This window comes from Cervus elaphus, chromosome 4 (assembly GCF_910594005.1).
Source record: "Cervus elaphus chromosome 4, mCerEla1.1, whole genome shotgun sequence".
NCBI lineage: Eukaryota > Metazoa > Chordata > Mammalia > Artiodactyla > Cervidae > Cervus > Cervus elaphus.
This window is the reverse complement of record NC_057818.1, coordinates 17,527,079-17,549,375: the sequence shown is the minus strand read 5'-3', so window position 1 is coordinate 17,549,375 and position 22,297 is coordinate 17,527,079. Positions and strand designations below refer to the sequence as shown.

General features: G+C 37.5%; 1 protein-coding gene across 4 annotated transcripts in view; it reads right to left on the bottom strand.

The window, feature by feature from the left end:
• PHKB (phosphorylase kinase regulatory subunit beta) overlaps positions 1–22,297 on the bottom strand; it is a 225,342-nt gene that overhangs the window by 83,703 nt on the left and 119,342 nt on the right. For all 4 annotated transcript variants that reach the window (XM_043898383.1, XM_043898384.1, XM_043898385.1 and 1 more), the window contains one exon: positions 4,450–4,544. In XM_043898383.1, the coding sequence (XP_043754318.1) occupies positions 4,450–4,544 (95 nt within the window). The remainder of the gene's footprint in view (positions 1–4,449; positions 4,545–22,297) is intronic.

Genomic DNA, 22,297 nt, shown 5'->3' with positions numbered 1-22,297 from the left:
CTTTAAGCCCAGAGCTGATGATTACACAGCAAAACAACTCATTTTGCTCAAGGGTATGTTTTTCCCTAAATTCTGTACCAATGATTACATAACAACAATGTATCCTGCTCAAGGACATGTTTCTCCCTCTTAAGAACCTTCTGACTAATCCTGTTATCTTAAAATCTTAATTGTGGGAGTGGGTACAACCTTGAGACATTCTTCTGATTTATTCTTAATCACCAAATGAAAAAGTATATAGCTCCCTTGCTAAGACTAGTGAGGGGGTGCTCTCTGTCCCCCTTCTGATGTCTATGTCCGACCTGAAGCTAAATCCTCTTCTTTGGAGATCAAGAATCCAACATCAACGTCGTTCACAGTAAGCTATCGGTAATTGTCATTTTGCATTACTGAAATTTGCCATTTGATATTGGAATACATTCTAAAATAAATGTGGTTATGTTATACATCATTTTAATGTACATTTCTTGCTTTTTTTTTGTTAATGTCATTACTTTCAGCTTATTTTATATTTATTTTAGACTAGGGAAATAATGTTAGACAAAAAGCAAATTCAAGTGATTTTCTCATTCAAGTTCAAGAGGGGTTGTAAAGCAGTAGACACAACTCACAGCAACTGCTAACAAATGTACAACGCAGTGGAGGTTCAAGAAGTTTTGCAAAGGTGATCAGAGCCTTAAAGATGAGGACCACAGTGGCCAGGCATCAGAAGTTCACAATGACAAATTGAGAGGATCACTGAAGCTGATCCTCTTATAACTGTAGGAGAAATTGACCAGCGTTGACCATTCTACAGTCATTTGGCATTTGAAGCAAATCGGAAAGTTAAAAACCTCAATAAGTGGGGGTGCCTCATGAGCTGACATCAAATCAAAAAAATTGTTGAAGTATGGCCTTCTCTTATTCTGTTCAACAATAATGAACCATTTTTCAATCAGTTTGTGATGTGCAATGAAAAGCGGATTTTATATGACAACCAGCAAAAACCAGCTCAGTGATTGGACTGAGACGAAGCTCCAAAGCACTTCCCAAAGCCAAACTTGCACCAAAAGAAGGTCATGGTCACTGTCTGGTGGTCTGCTGCCCATCTGATCCACTATAGCTTTCTGAATCCCAGTGAAACCAGTACATCTGAGAAGTATGCTCAGCAAATTGATGAGATGCACAAAAACTGCAAAGCCTGCAGCCAGTACTGGTTAACTGAAGGGGTCCAATTCTTCTCCACGACAATGCCTGACTGCACAGTGCACAACCAATGCTGCAAAACTTGAATGAACTCGGCTAAGAAGTTTTGTCACATCCACCATATTCACCTGACCTGTCATCAACTGACGACCACTTCTTCAAGCATCTCAACAACGTCTTGGAAGGAGAACTCTTGGAAAGAGTTTGTCGAATCCTGAAGCACAGATTTTTATGCTACAAGAATAGACAAACTTATCTCTCACTGGCAAAAATGTGTTGATTATAATGGTCCCTATTTTGATTAACAAAGATGTATTTGAGCCCAGGTGTAATGATTTAAAATTCACAGTCCAAAACTGCAATTATTTTTTCACCAACCTAATAATAAACTGTAAGTGTAACAGCTTCTGACTCCTGACAGTCCTTCCAGTGAATCACTGGGGCAAAGACTGGTCATGAGGACCCCTAACACAGCTTCCACTGAAGTCGGAGATGTCTCTCTCTCTCTTTTTTAATAAGATTTCCCAAGATTTAATTTTTTAAACCAGAAAATGGAGAATGATCTCTTGGAGGCTCTTTAAGGGAAATTTAACTACATAAGATTTAATCATTTAAAATGAAATCAAAACACTGGATTCAAACTGTACAGGAGAAACTCTAGCTTTTTTTATATCTCTGCTTTTCATGAGGTGGAACACTTCTTAGATACTCTGGAGAAGAGGCATTTTAAGCCCTTGTAATACTTCTACTTTATTAACAGATATTTAATATAAAGAATTAAACAGACTTTTTATTGGTATATAATTTACATATAGTAAAGGCACAGATGTTAAGTGTATTGTTGGATAAGTTTTGACACATATATATACCTCTATAACCACCACCCAGATCAATGGTTAGAATACTTCCACTACCCTAGAAAGGTTCGTTATACTTCTTTTCAGTCAGCCACTCCCCTTCCCCATTGGAAGATAACCACTCTTCTGACTTTTAATATCTAAGTGTAGTGTTGCTTGTTCTAGTACTTCCCATAAATGTAATCATGGAGTATGTACTCTTGTGTCTAGGAGATGATTTAACCATATTACTTAAATAAGTAGTTCACAATTTTTTGTTTCTGATTAGTATTTTGTTGTATGGATATATAATATTTCTTTAACCATTCACCTGTTGTTTAACCATTTGGGTTGTTTTAGTCATGTCTGACTCTGACTCTTTTGTGATCCCATGGACTGTAGCCCACCAGACTCCTATGTCCATGGGATTTCCTAAGCAAGAATACTGGAGTGGGTTGCCAGGAGATGTCTCTTGTTTCTGAGAAATGCCTGAACTTTACTACTCTACATATGTTTCTGACATTTGGCAAGATCAATTCCCCCAGATCAGTTAATTCCGGGATCTGACTTAGTCAATTATGATTGAAAGGCCACTGACGCCAGCATTTCAGGTAGAGAGCCATGTCTGACTTTCATATTTCATCAAGCCAAGCCAGCTAGTCCCAACAATGTATATGAGCATGCTATGTCTTGGGTATTGCTTAAACAGCTGAGAAAGTGGCAAAGGCACCTCACTATTTTATATACTACTACAACCAAGCTCCTAGTAGCGTAAAGCAATAACACCTCCCACCAATTTTCTGCTGCCAGCCCTTCCTATGATCTCCCTGTCAGAAACTATAGAACGCTGCACAGATATAATCCCCACTCGGCTGCAAGAGAGAAGCCTCTGTCCTGGCCCTAGAACAAGGCTCTTAGATAGGATGTAGCTCCACATGGGAGGCATAAATGATTTCCATATAAAAAGTACACCTAGAGTAAATGCTCTATAAGATTCACTCTCACTCACGTGTACCCTAACTTCTTGAATGGGAGAGACAGTTGCAAGTATATTGTATGTAAAAAATTATACATAACCCACAGCCCTCATATGTGGCAAGCACGTAGTAAATATTTTAACTATTCATTATGTTAGCTGTATGCTTTGATGTAATCTGGTTTCTGCCCCCATACCTCAATCTGTGACCAACAGGTCACTTTATATTCTAAAAAAGAACTTGAGATTTCATCACCCTAGAAGTGGGTCATACACACTATGTAAATGAGACATACTAGTCTTAAAATGGCTCAGAGTCACAGCACTAGGCAATATGAAGTAAAATACATTCCCACTTTCCCATTTCTTCAGGTAAATTGCATGTCTCAAATATGTCCAGAATGTACACTTGTACTGCAGTGAGACGAGTGGTAAATAAAGACAAAGGCTAAATCTCTTCCTTATATGGGAACTAATAGACCAGCATAAAATCTCTATCACACATTAACACAGGCATCTTTATGTTCCTGAGAATATCTTAACATTTACTTAAAAGTCTCTCACAAAGTTTTTCATCCATAAACCACTCATAGTAACTAGATGTTTTGTTGAGGACCAGCAAAAGAAGCAGAGAAATAGTGTGATAGAACCTACTAATGAGGCTGGCTAGCTTTCCCTTTCTCTCATTAAAACAAGCATTTATATGTGCGTGTTTATGTATTATACATATATTTTTAAAGTAAAAGGAGCATTTTATAATGCTTATTTTGTAAGCATATTTCCTGTTACTGATGATGCTATTCTTATTAAATACATTTTAACTACTTGGAATCCCAGGCACATACTCAGGTTCATTCCCTTTCTCCTCAGGCAGTTTCAACAATCCACACAACATTTTCAATTTAACAGTCCTCATTACTGGTATCATTTAATACTTGAGGGTATGCTCAAGTCAACATCAATCTTGCTGATCCTGCAAACACTTATTTTGTTGACACAACACAGTCTGAATCTATAGCTATTAAATGTTAAAAAGAAAAAAAAATTAACTATTCCTTTCCCTGACATGTCACCAAGTACTAAGATCAGCTCTGTCCCTCACTTAGTCCTATCACAGAGACACGAGCACGGGGTGGGGGGCCATTCATGTAACAGTGCCATCTCATCTGTCCGAATGCTGCCCACACATAAATCTTCTCAGACATTTGATACCTTAAAGTCAACCACTGTGAAGGTGAAAATGTTTACCTGTGAGGCATTTTGTCAGACACATCCGACTCATACTTTCTTATCAACAAATAACCTTTATCACAAGTAAATCTTAACTAACCAGAACAGAGAAACGCCTTGCTCTCAAAAGGAACAATAAAAACCCATTTAGAATAAAATTTATTCTTTAATTAACCTTTAAATGTCTGGATGAGTCTAAATCATGAAATAAAATCTCTTTACCTGATTGGAAAACCTCATGCTCACATTTCGTTGATTCTGTAGTGGGACAAAACGCTGAACAGGATCAATATCTTTAGGACTAATTAATTCATCAGCTGAAAAAAAAGAAGGGAAATGACTAGATCAATAATGTATCTACACAACACTGTAAACCAACTAGACCTAACAGGTGTTTATAGAACACTCCATTAAACAAGAGCAGAATATATATCCTTCTCAATATGCAAGCAACATCTTTCACATACCAGACCATAAAATAAGCTTCAGTAAATATAACAGGATTTAAATCATACAAAGTATATACTTCAACCACAAGAGAATAAAATTAGAAATCAATAACAGAAAGAAGTCTCAGAAATTCACAAACTAAAATTAAACCATACATTCCTAAATAACCAATGGGTTGGAAAAGAAAAGAGAAATTAGGAAATACTTCCTAATGTACTCTCTGATGATGATTGAAAAAGAAGACACAACATACAAACTTTAGGGGATTTAGGTAAAGCAATGCTCAAAGGGGAATTCATAGCTATAAATGTATATATTAAAACAGAAGACTCTCAAGTCAATAAGTGATATTTCATATTAAGACAACAGACGAAAAAGAGCTAACTAAGCAAAAGCACGCAAGAGGAGTATAGTATAAATGAAACCAAACAGATTCTTGAAAAACGCAAAAGTTGACAAACCTTTAGATAGACTAACCAAGAAAAAAAAAAAAAAAAAGACTTAAATTACTTACTCGGGAATGAAACTAGGAACATTACTACTGATCTTAAGGATTCCAAGAGAATATTCTCAAAAAAATGTATGCCAACCTAGATGACATGGGCAAATTCCTAGAAATGCACACACTACCAAAACTGATTCAAGGGGGAAAAGAAAATATGAACAGATGTATAACAACTAGTGACTGAAACTCTTCACACAAAAAACGTCCAGGATCATGTGACTTCACTGATGAATTCTACTGAACAGTTAGAAGAATTAAAACCAATCTTTCATAAAATTTTACAAAAACCAGTAGAGGGACACTTTCCAACTCATTTTAAGAGGCCAGTATTACCCTAAAACAGAAATCAAAGACACCACAAGGAAAGAAAATCACAAATCAAAATCTTTTCTGAATATAGACACAAAACTACTCAACAAAAACACTAGCAAATCAAACCCAATAACATACAAAAATTATTACATACCATGACCAAATGGGACTTACCCTACAAATCTAAGAATGGCTTAACATCCCTAAATCAGTTATTGCAACTCCCCATATCACCTGAACAAAGGATAAAAAACTACATGACAATCTCAGTAGACACAGAAAATACTTGACAAAATTCAACATCCTTTCATCATGGTAAAAAGCACTCAGCAAACTAGGGATAGACAGGAACTTCCTCAACCTCATAAAAAGGCATCTATGAAAAATCCCATCACTAGTGTCATACTCAATGGTAAAAGAATGCTTTGCCCCAAAGATCAGGAATCAAGACAATGATGTCTGCTCTTGCCACTTCTATTCAACTTTATACTGGAAGTTCTAGTCACAGAAATAAGGCAAGAAAAGGAAACAAAAGGCATCCAGAATGAAAGGTAGAAGCTACAGTAATTAAAACAATGTGGTACTGCCATAAAGATAAGAGATCAGTGGACTAGACAAGAGTCCAGAAATAAACCCTTATATTACAGTCAACTAATTTTTGACAAGGGGGCCAAAACAATTCAGTAGGGAAAGAATAGTTTTGTCCCCCACACAAAGTACTAGGAAAGGGAATATACAAAAGCAAAAGAATGAAATTGGACCTCTTTACACAAACTACAAAAATAAAGGCAAATTAGATTAAAAAGTTAAAAGTAAGAGCTAAAAGTAGAAAATGGTTAGAAAAAAAATATGAGTAAATCTTTGTGACTTTGTATTAGATAAAATTACATCAAAACATATGTAACAAAGGAAAAATGAGATAAACTGGACTTTGTCAAAATTGTAAGCTGTTGTGTCTCAAAGAATACCATCAAGAAAGTAAAAAGACAGCCCAAAGAATGGGAGAAAACATCTGAAAACCACATAACTTGTAAGTGACCTGTATTTTGAACATACAAAGAACCCTTACAACTTAACAATAAAAAGACAAATAACCTAATTTTAAAATGGCTACAGTATCTGAATAGACATCTCTCCAAAGAAGATTTACAAGTAAACATACGAAAAGATGCTCTGAAGATATTAGTCACTGGGGAAATGCTTATCAACACCACAATGAGGTAATACCTCATACCCATTAGGACAACTAACACCAAAAAAAGAGACAAGAATAAGGGTTGGGGAGGACCCAGAGAAATTAGAACCCTTATACACTGCTGGTTGCAAGCCAAAATGGTATACCTACTTTGCAAAATAGTTTAGGAGTGCTCCAAATGTTAAAAATAGAGTTACTATATGACTCAGTAATTCTACCCCTAGGAATCGGGGTAGGAAATGAAAGGGAGATGAAAACATATGTCAAACAATAACTCATTCATGAAATTTTATAGCAGCATTATTCACAATAGCCAAAAGTATAAACAACCCAAATGACCATCAGTTGATGAATGGATACATCAAAAGCGGTCTACCCATACATTGGAATGTTATTCTGCCATAAAAGAACAAATTGTGGGAATTCCCTGGTGGTCCAATAGTTAGGACTTTGCACTTCCACTTCAGGGGGCACGGGTTTCATCCCTGGTCTGGGAACTAAGATCCTGCATCACATGGCACGGGCAAAAAGAGGTGGGGAAGGGGGTGGAGAAAAAGTGTTACTACATGGATGAAACTTGAAAACAGGATAAATGAAAAAAGTTTGCAGTAAAGGCCATACATTACATGATTTGTTGTTCATTCACTCAGTCATGTATGACTCTTTGTGACCCCATGGATTGCAGCACACCAGGCTCTCGTGGAGCTGGTTCAAACTCATGTCCGTTTAGTTAGTGATGCCGTTGAACCTTCTCATCTTCTGTCGTCCTCTTCTCTTCCTGCCTTCAGTCTTTCCCAGCATAAGGGTCTTTTCTAATGAGTTGGCTCTTTGCATCAGGTGGCAAAAGTACTGGAGCTTCAATTCAGTTTCAGTATCAGTCCTTCCAATTAATATTCAGGACTAATTTCCTTGAGGATTGACTAGTTTCATCCCCTTGCAGTCCAAGGGACTCTCAGGAGTCTTCTCCAACACCACAGTTCAAAAGCATCAATTCTTCGGCACTCAGCCTTTGTTATGCTTCAACCCTCACATCCATACATGACTACTGGAAAAACCATAGCTTTGACTATATGGACCTTTGCTGGCAGAGTAATGTCTCTGATTTTTAACATGCTGTCTAGGTTGGTCATAGCTTTTCTTCCAAGGAGCAAGCGTCTTTTAATTTCATGGCTGCAGTCACCATCTACAGTGATTTTGGAGACCAAGAAAATAGTCACTGTTTCCATTGTTTCCCCATCTATTTGCCATGAAGTGATGGGACCGGATGCACGATCTTTGTTTTTTGAATGTTGAGTTTTAAGCCATTTTTTCACTCTCCTCTTTCACTTTCATCAGGAGGTTCTTTAGATCCTTTGTGCTTTCTGCCATAAGGGTGATGTTATTTGCATATCTGAGGTTATTGACATTTCGCCTGGCAATCTTGATTCCAGCTTGTACTTCATCCAGCTCAGCATTTCATATGATGTGCTCTGCATATAAATTAAATAATCATGGTGACAATATAGAACCTTGACGTACTCCTTTCCTAATTTGGGACCAGTCCGTTGTTCCATGTCTGGTTCTAACTGTTGCTCCTTGACCTGCATACAGGTTTCTCAGGATGCAGGTAAGGTGGTCTGGTATTCCCATCTCTTATAGAATTTTCCACAGTCTGTTGTGAGCCACACAAAGGCTTTAGCATACACAATGAAGCAGTAGTAAATGTTTTTCTGGAATTCCCTTGCTTTTTCTATGATCCAGCGGATGTTGGCAATTTGATCTCTGGTTCCTCCGCCTTTTCTAAAACCAGTTTGAACATCTGGAAGTGCTCGGTTCACTTACTGTTGAAGCCTGGCTTAGAGAATTTTGAGCATTACTTTGCTAACATGTGAGATGAGTGCAGTTGTTTGAACATTCTTTGGCATTGTCTTTCTTCAGGATTGGAATGAAAACTGACCTTTACCAGTCCTGTTGCTGAGTTTTCTAAATTTGCTGGCATACTGAGTGCACAGCATCATCTTTTAGGATTTGAAATAGCTCAGCTGGAATTCCATCACATCCACTAGCTTTGTTCGTAGTGATGCTTCCTAAGGCCCACTTGACTTCGCACTCCAAGACGTCTGGCTCTAGGTGAGTGATCACATCATTGTGGTTATGTGGGTCATGAAGATCTTTTTTGTATAGTTCTTCTGTGTGTTCTTACCAGCTCTTCTTAATCTCTTCTACTTCTGTTAGGTTCATACTGCTTCTGTCCTTTATTGTGCCCTCTTTGCATGAAATGTTCCCTTGGTATCTCTAATTTTTCTGAAGAGATCTCTACTCTTTCCCATTCTATTGTTTTCCTCTATTGCTTTGCACTGTTCACTCAGGAAGGCTTTCTTACCTCTCCTTGCTATTTTTTGGAACCCTGCATTTAGATGGGTATATCTTTCCTTTTCTCCTTTGCCTTTCGCTTCTCTTCTTTTCTCATCTATGTGTAAGGCCTCCTCAGACAACCATTTTGCCTTTTTGCATTTCTTTTTCTTGGGGATGGTTTTGATCCAACACCTCCTATACAATGTTAGGAACCTCCATCCATAGTTCTTCAGGCACTCTATAAGGTCTAATCCCTTGAATCTATTTGTCACTTCCACTGTATAACTTACGGGACTTGATTTGGGTCATACCTGAATGGCCTAGTGGTTTTCCCTACTTTCTTCAGTTTCAGTCTGAATTTTGCAATAAGGAGTTCATGATCTGAGCCACAGCCAGCTCCCTGTCTTGTTTTTGCTGACTGTATAGAGCTTCTCCACCTTTGGCTGCAAAGAATATAATCACTCTGATTTCACTATTGACCATGTAGTGATGTCCATGTGTAGAATAGTCTCTTGTGTTGTTGAAAGAGGGTGTTTGCTATGACCAGTGTGGTCTCTTGGCAAAACTCTGTTAGCTTTTGCTCTGCTTCATTTTCTACTTCAAGACCAAACTTGTCTGTTATTCCAGGTATCTCTTGACTGCCTACTTCTGCAATCCAGTCCCTTATGATGAAAAGGACATCTTTTTTTTTGGTGTTAATTCTACAAGTCTTATAGGTCCTTCATAGAATTGTTTAACTTCAGCTTCTTCAGCATTAGTGGTTGGGGCATAGACTTGGATTACTGTGATACTGAATGGTTTGCCTTGGAAATTAACAGAGATTATTCTGTCATTTTTGAGATTGCACCCAAGTACTGCATTTTGGACTCTTCTGTTGACTATGAGGGCTACTCCACTTCTTTCAAGGGATTATTGCCCACAGTAGTAGATATAATTGTCCTCTTAATTAAATTCACCCATTCTGGTCCAATTTAGTTCACTGATTCCTAAAATGTCAATGTTCACTCCTGCCATCTCCTGTTTGACCAGTTCCAATTTACCTTGATTCACGGACCTAACGTTCCAGGTTCGTATGCAGTATTATTCTTTATGGCATCAGACTTTACTTCCCTAGTAGCTCAGCTGGTAAAGAATATGCCTGCCATGCAGGAGACCCCAGTTTGATTCCTGGGTCGGGAAGATCTGCTGGAGAAGGAATAGGCTACCCACTCCAGTATTCTTGGGCTTCCCTGGTGGCTCAGTTGGTAAAGAATCTGGCTGCAATGTGGGAGATCTGGGTTCTATTCCAGGTTGGGAAGATACCCTGGAGAAGGGAATGACTAGCCACTCCAGTATTCTGGCCTGGAGAATTCCAAGGACTATAGAGTCCATAGGGTCGCAAAGAGATGGACATGACTGAGCAACTTTCACTTCACTTCACATGGCATTAGACTGTACTTTCACAACCAGACACATCCACAACTGTGCACTCTGCACTTTGGCTCAGCCTCTTCATTCCTTCTGGAGTTATTTCTTCCCTCTTCTCCAGTAGCATATTGGCCACCTACTGACCTGGAGAGTTCATCTTTCAGTGTCATATCTCTTTGCCTTTTCATACTGTTCATTGGGTTCTCAAAGCAAGAATGCTGAAGTGGTCTGCCATTCCCTTCTCCATTGGATGACATTTTGTCAGAACTCTTTACCATGACTTATCCAACTTGGGTGGCCCAACACTGAATGGCTCATAGTTTCAATCAATTAGACAAGGCTGTGATCCATGTGATCAGTTTGGTTAGTTTATTATATGACTTATCATATGATTTGAGGTATATCTAAAATGCCCAGAATAGGCAAATCTATAAAGTAGACTAATGATTGTCTAATGCTGGTGGAAGGTTGAAACGATTAAAGGTATGTGGGGAGTGATTGATAAAGGGTATAGGTTTTTTAGTGAGGGGTGATGAAAATATTCTAAAATTGATTGTAGTTATGGTTGCACCCCATCTCTTTCCCCAGCTGGCTCTGATGGTAAAGAACCTGCCTGCCAATGCAGGAGACAGAAGAGACTTGGGTTCAATCCCTGGGTTGGGAAGATCCCTTGGAGGAGGAAATGGCAACCCACTCCAGTACCTTTGCCTGGGGAATCCCAGGAACAGAGGAGCCTGAAATTGAAAGTGAAAGTCGTTCAGTCCTGTCTGACTGTTTTTGACAGACTATATGGTCCATGGAATTCTCCAGGTCAGAATACTGAAGTCAGTGGCCTTTCCCTTTCAGGGTATCTTCCCAACCCAGGGATAAAAACCAGGTCTCCCACACTGCAGGTGTATTCTTTACCAGCTGAGCCACAAGAGAAGCCCAAAAATACTGGAGTGGGTAGCCTTTCCCTTCTCCAGCAGAGAGCGGGCTACAATCCATGGGGTTGCAAACAGTCAAGCAGACTGCAGCAACTTAGCATGCACGGTTGCACAACCCTGTGGATATGCTAAACACAACTGAAATGTAAACTTTAAATAGGCGAAGTGTTTGTAATTTTAACTCAGTAAAGTTGTTCTAAAAATCATGCATTTGCAGTCTCAGGAAGAAAACTAGATCTTTGAGGGAAGACAATGTTTCCTAACACTAAATTCTAAAAGATGTTTCTGAGATGGAGCATGTTTTAGGGGGCACTGACCAGCAGGAGGGCAATTCTTCAACAGCTGTTACTCTATAAATATGGAAGCCCTTCTCATGTTTCAGTTCCTTGTGGTAACTCTGGATAAAATACAAAGATACACCAAGGAAGACAATTTAGTGTGTTTGGGAGGGGTGGGTGGGAAGGAGGCACTGAGTCAGTGTTCTCTGCCGTTTTCTGCTATAATGTACCTCAGAGAGACGCACTGACACCTGAGGCTCTCTGCAGCATGGATTCTCTGAGGGCCTGGGGAGGTGACTATGCTGGGAAGGAGTAGTGTAGGGGGGAGGATCCTCAAATTTAATTCTGAACAACCTCTTCGGTGTGCAAGTTGGCAATATTTATGCAAATTTAAAGCAAGCATACTCTCTGACCCAGCAATTAGCATATCTTAAAGTTTCTGTTATGATCAGACATGTGAAAGTTAACTGAAAAAAAAAAAAAAAAAAAAAAAGAATCCAACTTCTCCTAAAATGAGTCAGTAGAGGTGTTTATTTTTACTGCAATTAAGCTATGAAAATGTGCTCACTTCATTTTGATCTTCAGCTCTATGTTGATTATATAAAAACAAGTTGTCACGTGGTAACCTGGATGGCAGGGGGGTTTGGGGGAGAAGGGACACCTGTATATGTACGGCTAAGTCCCTTTGCTGCTCTCCTGAAACTATCACGGCATTGGTAATCAGCTATACCCCAATACAAAGTAAAAAGATAAAATAAAATAAAAACAGGGCTGCGTTTTATACATATTTATCCCAGCATAATATTTACTTGAAAAAATTACAGCCCATCTATCATAGCTTTTTAGGTACTGCTTTTAGGCAGTGAATAGTTCTGAAAAACAGAAGGGAGTCAACCCCAGAAATGACAGTAAATTCTTTGCAGCTTTGGGACTGCTTCTTAGTATATTTCTATCCTGGGGTAATTTCAGGGCACATGTACAATGTTATCTAATAGACAAAAAACAAAGGTGCCTTTAGAAACTCTTGGAAGATGTTTTCCATAGTGATAAAAATGAAAATAGAATAATAAGAAAAGGAGGAGAAACCGAAGCCACAGAAGCCGCCACAGCCACTGCTGCCTCTGCAACGGCACCCACAGCATCATGATGTGCTTCCTCCATTCCTGCACTGTTTAAGCATTTCACATACATTAATCCTCAACATGCCCTTATCTTACAGATGGCAACACGGAGGCATTGAGTGGTTAAGCAACTGGCACACGGCTAGAAAACGACAGAATTTAGATTCAAACATAATAGTCTCTTCAGAGTCTCCTGACCACTTATTAATCTTGCCTTTTAAGAACACTGATATTCTATACGATGGAAAAGATAACCAAGAGGTGGAAACAATTTCGGCCTTGATATGTCATCCTTTTCCTACCCCAATCAGGAAGTGTATTATAGGATATTCTCTCTCTCTGAAAAAAAAACATACTTTTGCAATTTAAACCAAGTCAACATGGGCTTGATTATGGCAAATATCGGCATGTAATTTCAATTTATTAATATTAGTTTAGTTTATGATGCAGGGTTGATTAATACAGTGATATTCTAAATAGTAGCATATTATTTCCTCTTCTTATTTGTCTGATCACTGAGATGTGAAAAAATTTTCATTACCAACAAGCATTTTACATAATTAATGTTTCACTGTCATTCTATAGAAATGAATTGTATCCTTATTACTTTGTTATTTATAAATGATGACAGATAAATTAAGAAGTCTTATATCCTTGGAAAGCATAAGTGCTACTTTATCAATAGTGATATGAATCAAATAGAGAAACAAACCTTGAAAAGCTTATTTCTTTGCATATCCTTCTCATTTTTCTTTTTGTACTATACCTGTATATCTAGCTTCATGTACCAATTTATACCACCTGTTCATGTGTAACCCACAGGCTGTATGATTCTTATTCATGTCTACACCACACTACCTAGCATAGCACTGGCATCTGGTAGGCACTCAAGAGACTTATTAAACAAAATAATAAATTGGTGGGTTAACAAATCTGGATACATTAATTGCCATAATCATTAATTTCCACAAGGTAAAAGTGATAAATACTTTAAAAGATCAAGTTAAAAGTCATTCCTCCCCACCCTACTGCATTGATTTTTATCATTCAGGAGGCAAAAACAGAGCTCCTCATTGCTCCAACTATGGCACTGGTTTTCTGCTAAGATCCCTGAAAGAACTCACACCTGCCCAACTACAGAACATTTAAAAAAAAAAAGAAGGATAAAAGAGCAATGCCTTTTACATTTCACAATACAGTACCAAATCTCACAGAATCAAGTATTTCTATTAATATAAATAGGGACAGCTGTTTTTAAACCTTTAGAAGACAGATTAGGTTCATTAATATCTGCATTTTTATACACAGAAAAGGTTTATGAAATATATCCTTGGTTTATCTCAATAATTGTTGAGGGTAAAAAGAAAAAAATCCTTAGCTGCAGTGATACATATTAGCAATTCATATATTAAGAAATGAGCTATGAAAAAAAACAAAATATAGATCCTCAATCTTATACATTATACCAAAAAATCCCCAATTTATATAATGTTCTTAACTCAATTAACAGGGATCTAATATATAAAGATTTTAAATTTACTTCATCAAAAAACAGCACAAGCCCATTATACAGAGTGAAGTAAGCCAGAAAGATAAAGAACATTACAGCATACTAACACATATATATGGAATTTAGAAAGGTGATAATGATAACCCTATATGCAAAACAGAAAAAGAGACACAGAAATACAGAACAGACTTTTGAACTCTGTGGGAGAAGGTGAGGGTGGGATATTTCAAAAGAACAGCATGTATACCATCTATGGTGAAACAGGTCACCAGCCCAGGTGGGATGCATGAGACAAGTGCTCGGGCCTGGTGCACTGGGAAGACCCAGAGGAATCGGGTGGAGAGGGAGGTGGGAGGGGGGATCGGGATGGGGAATACATGTAAATCCATGGCTGATTCATATCAATGTATGACAAACCCACTGGAAAAAAAAAATAATAATAATAAAAAAAATTAAAAAAAAAAAAAACAAAACAAACAGCACAAGTTGGGGACTTCCCTGATGGTCCAGTGGCTAAGACTCCAAGCTCCCAATGCAGGGGGCCTGGATTTGCTCTCTGGCCATGGACAGAGGAGCCTGGCGGGCTACAGTCCATGGGGTTGCAAAGAGTTGGACACAACGGAGAGACTAAGCACAGCACAGGGAACTAGATGTCAAACACTGCAACTGAGACCCAGTGCAGCCAACTCAACAAATAAACAGATAAATAAATACGTCTTAAAGCAACAACAGCAGCACAGGCAAAGTTTAAGGGCAAACTAGGAAAATACTGAGAGGTTAAGTACACCTAATATATAAAACATTCACACAGACTGATGATAAAAACTATAAAACCAAAGTTAAGTGAGCAAAGTAAATAACTAGGTAACTCAGAGGACCCAGAAATGACTGAGAAATGTTTTTAACCACCAGCATGCAAATAAAAACAGGACACAAATCAGCACCTTAACATGCTAGTAAAAGTTTTACTATTAATGAGCACACTTAATGCCACAGAGGTTATATGTGACGCATCACCGCGGAGACTTCTCCATAGATCAACAGTTTGTCGGTCATGGGCTGCATAACCTTGGGAGAGTTGCTAAATTCTCCTGAGCTGCAGTTGCAGCATATAATACCCATCTCATCGAGAAGACAGGAGGATTACTTAGGATAATACTTGTAAAGGGAAGAGCACAGACTATGACAGATTTTAAGGCAGGTATTATTTCAGGGCAACAGTCTGACAATATATACATAGAGTCTTCTCAGGCTTGAGGCATCACTGGCATCATGTTCAATTTTACTAATATATTCAGGGGTAGGATCAAAAACTTGTATACGATTTTTCTAACTCTAGTAGCAATTCAAGCAAAAATTTTAGTTTTAAGAAAGTCGTGGAAGAAAAATCTTTCAAAGTGCAACTTTTAAAGCAAAACTCTATTACGTGTACTTTCAAGATGTTAGTGATGCCTACTGCACAGAAATCCTACGTTAGGTCACTAGTGAAATCACATGCATACCATAAAAAAGTGCTAAGAAATTGATGTCTTTCTGCTTGAAGTTTCCTGGAGGGTGATAGCTGGAAAAGCTCTTAGCAACCACAGTGTAGAAATAAACCTGTATATTTTTTTATCTCTTTAACTTTATCACTAACAAAACTGTGGGTTACACTGAGCAAGGTGTCAACTGTATTTGAATTTCAACAGACCAATGAAAATCAAGACCTCAGTTTCTTATGTCCACACGCACACTAGGGGGCACTTGATCACTGACTTGAAACAGATTTCCAGGGTCAATCAGTGGTTTTACATTTGAGGTCAATTGGTCAAGAAATATCATGAATAAAATCAAATACAAATGGACTTGTCTTAGTTACAGACATTGGGATTAGACTAAGCAGCGTATCAGAATATCTAACCTGCCCTCACACAGGCAAATATTTCCTAGGTTGACACATTTGATTCTTGTTGTAAAGCTACTGTGTATCAATCACAATGACTAGCAGGGAGAAGACCTCTATAAATATCAGCTGGTTCACTGAGTAGATGAATGGTTAAGAAGCATCTCGGGATACATTTTCTTCTTGTGATGTTCTGTGACTATCAGAGTACCTATAAAGAGAGCCCATATGCATCCTTAATTGCCTGTTTAACAATAACTATGAAACATATTTTCACAAGTACTATTTTTCAAATGGTGGCTGAAAGGAGGAAGGAGGGTAGAAAGAAGGGCAGGAAGTAGAAGAATCATTTAAGTATGTATTTGTCCCACAGTAAATGCCTCAGTATATTTTCTCATCAATCCTTAAGACAAAATAAAGAAACTGATGATCAAGAAGATAAGAAAATTCAAGACACTTAAGCAGTAAGTGGTAGAACTTCTTTCCAAATCTTAAACTGTCTAGTTTCTAAGTTCATGGCCCCAAAACTCTTGATCTTGATCTTTCCACTACAGTCCAAGAAAAACATAAAGAAAAGGAAATAAGGAAGTGAAACTAAGGGAAGGAAGAAGTGGATGAAAAACATAGTAATGTCAGAGAAATAATCAGTATCACATGGTTAAAAGTTTGGTGGGCATTACAAATCACTTAAAGTATAGTTTCTACTGGAAAATAAATTGAGTTCCAAAAAATGACTTACTAAAGAACTTTAGGAACCCAAGAATTAAAGTTTGGGAACTTCATATGCACATAACATCTTATATATTTTAAAATACTACTTTGTCTATTTCATCATTTTAAAAGTCTCTTGTTAACACTTCCAGGAAATTAAATTAACATCCATCCTCAAAAGAAAAGAATCCTTTGTGAAATTCAAAAAAATTTTCACTCAACTGAACATTTTAGGACTTTGCATGCATTGCAGAAAAAGCAATATTAATTAAAAAGCTCAGTAATTCAAGTATAATCAAAGAACATGCCTGTTTTTAACTCTTGATTTGTATTAATGTTTTCAAAGCATCTATCCTAAAAAATTCTTCTGTTCACCTATCTTAATTTATAAAGTATGTAAAAGCTCTAATCTTTATGATTTGGGATCTTACAGTAGTACCTAAATGAGGTCATCACTATGAATGTCAGATGTAAAGGGTAAAAACAGTTGCATATATAGTAGTCCCCTAATCTACAGTTTCACTTTCTGCAGTTTCAGTTACCTGTGGTCAATCACAGTCCAAAAATAATAAATGCAAAATTCCAGAAATAAACAATTCATAGGGCTTCCCCTCCCAGGTGACACTAGTGGTAAAGAACCCATCTGCCAATGCAGGAGAGTTAAGAGATGCAGGTCCCATCTCTAGGTCGGGAAGATCATGGTGGAGGGCATGGCAACCCACTCCCCGGAGAATCCCATGGACAGAGGAGCCTGGTGGACTATGGTCCAAAGGGTCGCACACAGTAGCTGGACACAGCTGAAACAACTTAGTATCCATGTGCACAAAATGTTTAAATCCTGTGCCTATGTCCTGAATAGCATGATAAAATCTAGGGCAGTCCTTCTCCTACCTGGTAACCCCAGTCATCCCAAGATCTCTAATTATGGACGTGGTCTGCTCCTGACATTGGACCATCAACATTGTCAAGGCTCCATGATCCAGGATTCCCGGTAGCAGATGATCCTACTTCTGACATCTCCTCAATAGGTCAAGAGAAAACTAATGCTATGTCACAAGGCCTACATCATTCACCTCACCTCATTTCATCATGTAGGCACTTTATCATCTCACATTATCACAATAAGAGGTGTTAGTACAATACAATAAGGTTTTTTTCTTTGAGGGAGACCACATTCCACAACTTTTATTGCAGTATACTATTAAAAATTATTAAATTATAAAATTATTCTTTTTTATCATTAGCTATTGTTGCTAACCTCTTACTATGCTTAATTTATAAATTATACTTTATCATAGCTATGTATGCATAAGAAAAAACATAGTACATATAAGATTTGGTATTCTCCATGGTTTCAGGCATCCACAGGGGGGTGGGTCATAGAATGTATACTTGTGGATAAGGGGAGGGGGGCTATTATTTATTAAAAACACAAGCTCAAGTCTGGAGGTCAGGCTTTTTTCCAAAGCTAAACAACTGATATGCTAGTTTCTCTTTAAAAAAAATATTGAATAAGAAAATATATTAAAGTTAAATAATGGTTTTGGGAGTTTTAAAGTTATCATTAACTGTATGTTATCTTACATTATTCTAGTTTGACCTCAGAAAGATTTCAATCTAAAGATCACGATTTTCAAATGACTTTTATGTGATAAATATTAAGGTTATTTATGCAAAAAACTCAAAAAATTACATGGATTTCTACAGACTCACATGAACATTTTATAAACTTTCAAATGCAAACAAAAATTAAAGGTATAACTAATGATCATTTTATTCTAAGATAAGTCAAATGTTATATCTGAAATAACATTTTATTTGGTTTAAAATAACATGTTTGTGGTTTATTTACCTATTTCACAGCAAACTGATTTTCTAGAAGTCTAAATTTTCTAATGATAAAAAAATTACTGTAATAATTAACTATTTTCTAAGAACACAGTGGGTAGTTCAGGTCTTGGGCCAAGAAATAGCGTACTGAGTCTTTCTGCTCTAACAGTGAAATAAAAGTCACATAGCTTTGTTGTATATTATTCATTAGGGTATGTGTGTGTTAGTTGCTTAGTCGTGTCCAACTCTCTGCAACCCCATAGACTGTAGCCCACCAGGCCCCTCCATCCATGGGATTCTCTGGGCAAGAACACTGGAGTGGGTTGCCATTTCCCTCTCCAAAAGGAACCATAGAAAGAAAGAAAGTGAAGTCGCCCAGTTGTGTCCGACTCTTTGCGACCCCATGGACTGTGGCCTACCAGGCTCCTCCATCCATGGAATTTTCCAGGCAAGAGTACTAGCGTGGGTTGCCATTTCCTTCTCCATCATTAAGGTATACATAGAGCAAAACATTAAATTTCACCTGAATTAGTGAAAGCCATATATTATAGAATATTTTTAGAGGTTTATGTTGTATTATTTCCATATAATTCCAATTAACTGCCCACAAAATATTGTTAAGCAGATATCCAACTGAGGGTCCTTTAATGAATAAATAAGACTTTGTTCGTCGATGTGGTGGCTGGAATCTTAACATCCATAGAAACTGGATGGTTCTTAGCGAGGGCGCAGGGAGGAGCAAGAATACAACAGTCAAGAGCAACTAAATGATTCAGTCTTCCGAGATCTTATTCATTTTAACCAGCGAGTTGTTAACCAGATGACACACAGCTAGGTCAAAGTGCTAATTAATATGCAGCATCTCTCTTTTTTTTTTTTAGCAGGAGATAAGAATATGGATTTGTAGCTTGCAACATGCCTTTTGCAGGTTCTCTACTGCCTTTTTAGAAGTACAGCAGGAAAAAGAGAAATTGACTATTTCTTTAAAGCTTTTCTTATTCAAAATGGTCATGAAACAGAGATGAAGGCATGATCTGGACTATTTCTGTTCACTCTGATCTTAACAGAAGAAAATGCTATCTCCATTCAAAACCTGTCTACATTTAATACATTTATCTTGGAGTAACGAAAGTTCAATTTTTTTACTGATTGATATTTTCAATCCTCTTTATTTTTAAAGCTCAATCTGCTTATGTAGAGTATGGTCAATTCTGTATTCCCAATTAATTAGCCTTCTTACTTTTATCCTGAGACTTCGCTCAAATAGCAATCTTTCTAGCTGTATCAATCCCAGGCTGGATATATAGCAAAAAGCAGGATGAAGGCAGTTTAGATCTCAAATTATAGCCCAGGTACCAGTTTTCAGTCTCATACTCACAGGAAAATTTCATCATGCTCACCTGTAATTTCCAAGCATAGTATACAGAAACTTACGATTCTGATGTTAAAATTCTTGTCTTAGGTTTACTATTCCTCTTCCAAAATATGTTTTATTTAGCTTAGGCTTCTTTGTATTCATGATAATAAGATGGAAATAAAATTCTAATTAGAGATAACCTTAGCAACTTGACTTGATTCTAAGAAAACTACTTCATGTATACATTTTTTCTTTCAGAAACTCAAAGCAAAATCTGTATAAATAATATCAATTCCTTATCAAAGAACTGTTCCTTTAGAGAAGAACATTTTTCAATAGGCTCTTAAATTAGCATTAAGTAAATATGGAGACCCAGAAAATACAGTTAGGAAATGTGCAAACTGAAAACAGCAATAACGTAATTTTCTCTTCTTTGGTTAGCTTCTGTTTGCTCCTATATACCATTGTTTGCATGCACGCTCAGTCACTAAGTCATGTCCGACTCTGTAACCACCAGGCTCCCCTGTCTGTGCGATTTCCAAGGCAAGAAAACAGGACTGAGTTGCCATTTCCTTCTTCAATGTATCATTTGTGTAAATCTTAAATCGGAAATCTGGACTTGGAAATATTTTCCCCTACTGCAATGTAAAAAAAGAAACCAAGGTGATTACTCTTATAGCACCAAGAAGTTCAGGTTTTAGGCAGTAATGCCAAGAACAATAAAGACAGTAACCGTAGTTCACACAGTAAGCATTTCTTTTAGTGCAGGTACAGTATTTACAATCAGCCTGCTTCATAGACTGTTTGTCATAAAAAAATTCTGACTAATACGATAACCTTTTTAATGGAAATACTAATAATGTTAAAAATTTTATCAAGGAATGGCACAGGAAGATGTATAAAGCTTTTTTGTGTTCATTAAATTAACCTTCATTTAAATGTGTCCGAAGACACTAGGCTGAAGTTTTAGGATAAGCTGAAAAATAATTCTTCAAAAGATTATGAATAATGGCCCCATTATTCCTCCCTCTTACTGAGTCAACTGCCAACACGTATTTATTGGAAAGAAGAGAACTCTGATACACCTGATTTCTTTTGCAAAGTGGATGACGATAGCTATGATAAAGCTATGACAACGCATGGTTGTTATACTAAGTTAGAATTGTATTACATTTATAAAAGAGACTAAAAGTTTCCATAGCCTTCTGTTAGGAACCTATACACTAAGCTGGATGCAGCCCCTAAATGATCATAGTGGTACCCACACACCTATTTGATTTTCTTCCCAGAAACTGTCCATCATCATTTGGTACAATAGACATATTAATATATTTTTAGATGATAAGAAACTCCAAGATGAAAACTCCCAAACTCATTCTATAAGGCCACCATCACCCTGATACCAAAACCAGACAAAGATATCACAAAAAAAGAAAATTACATGCCAATATCACTGATGAACATACATACAAAAATCCTCAACAAAGTTCTAGCAAACAGAATCCAACAACACATTAAAAGAATCATACGCCATGATCAATGGGGTTGACTCCAGGGATGCAAGGATTCTTCAATATATGCAAAGCAATCAATGTGATATACTACATTAATAAATTAAAAGATAAAAACTACATGATCATCTCAATAGATGCAGAGAAATCTTTCAACAAAATTGAAGACCCATATACAATAAAAACTCTCCAGAAAATTGGCATAGAAGGAACCTGCTGCTGCTGCTAAGTCGCTTCAGTCGTGTCCAATTCTCTGCGACCCCATAGACGGCAGCCCACCAGGCACCCTCGTCCCTGGGATTCTCCAGGCAAGAACACTGGAGTGGGTTGCCATTTCCTTCTCCAATGCATGAAAGTGAAAAGTGAAAGTGAAGTCGCTCAGTCGTGTCCGACTCTTAGCAACCCCATGGACTGCAGCCTACCAGGCTCCTCCGTCCATGAGATTTTCCAGGCAAGAGTACTGGAGTGGGGTGCCATTGCCTTCTCCGGGAAGAAACCTATCTCAACTTAATAAAGGCTATATACAACAAACCCACAGCAAACATTATTCTCCCTGGTGAAAAAGTGATAGTGTTAATCTCTAAGATCAGGAACAAGACAAGGGTGCCCACTCTCACCATTATTATTCAATATAGTTTCAGAAGTCCTAGCCAAGGCACTGAGCAAAGAAAAGGATAAAAAGAACCCAGACTGGAAAAGAAGTAAAACTCACTGTTCGCTGATGACAAACATCTATACACA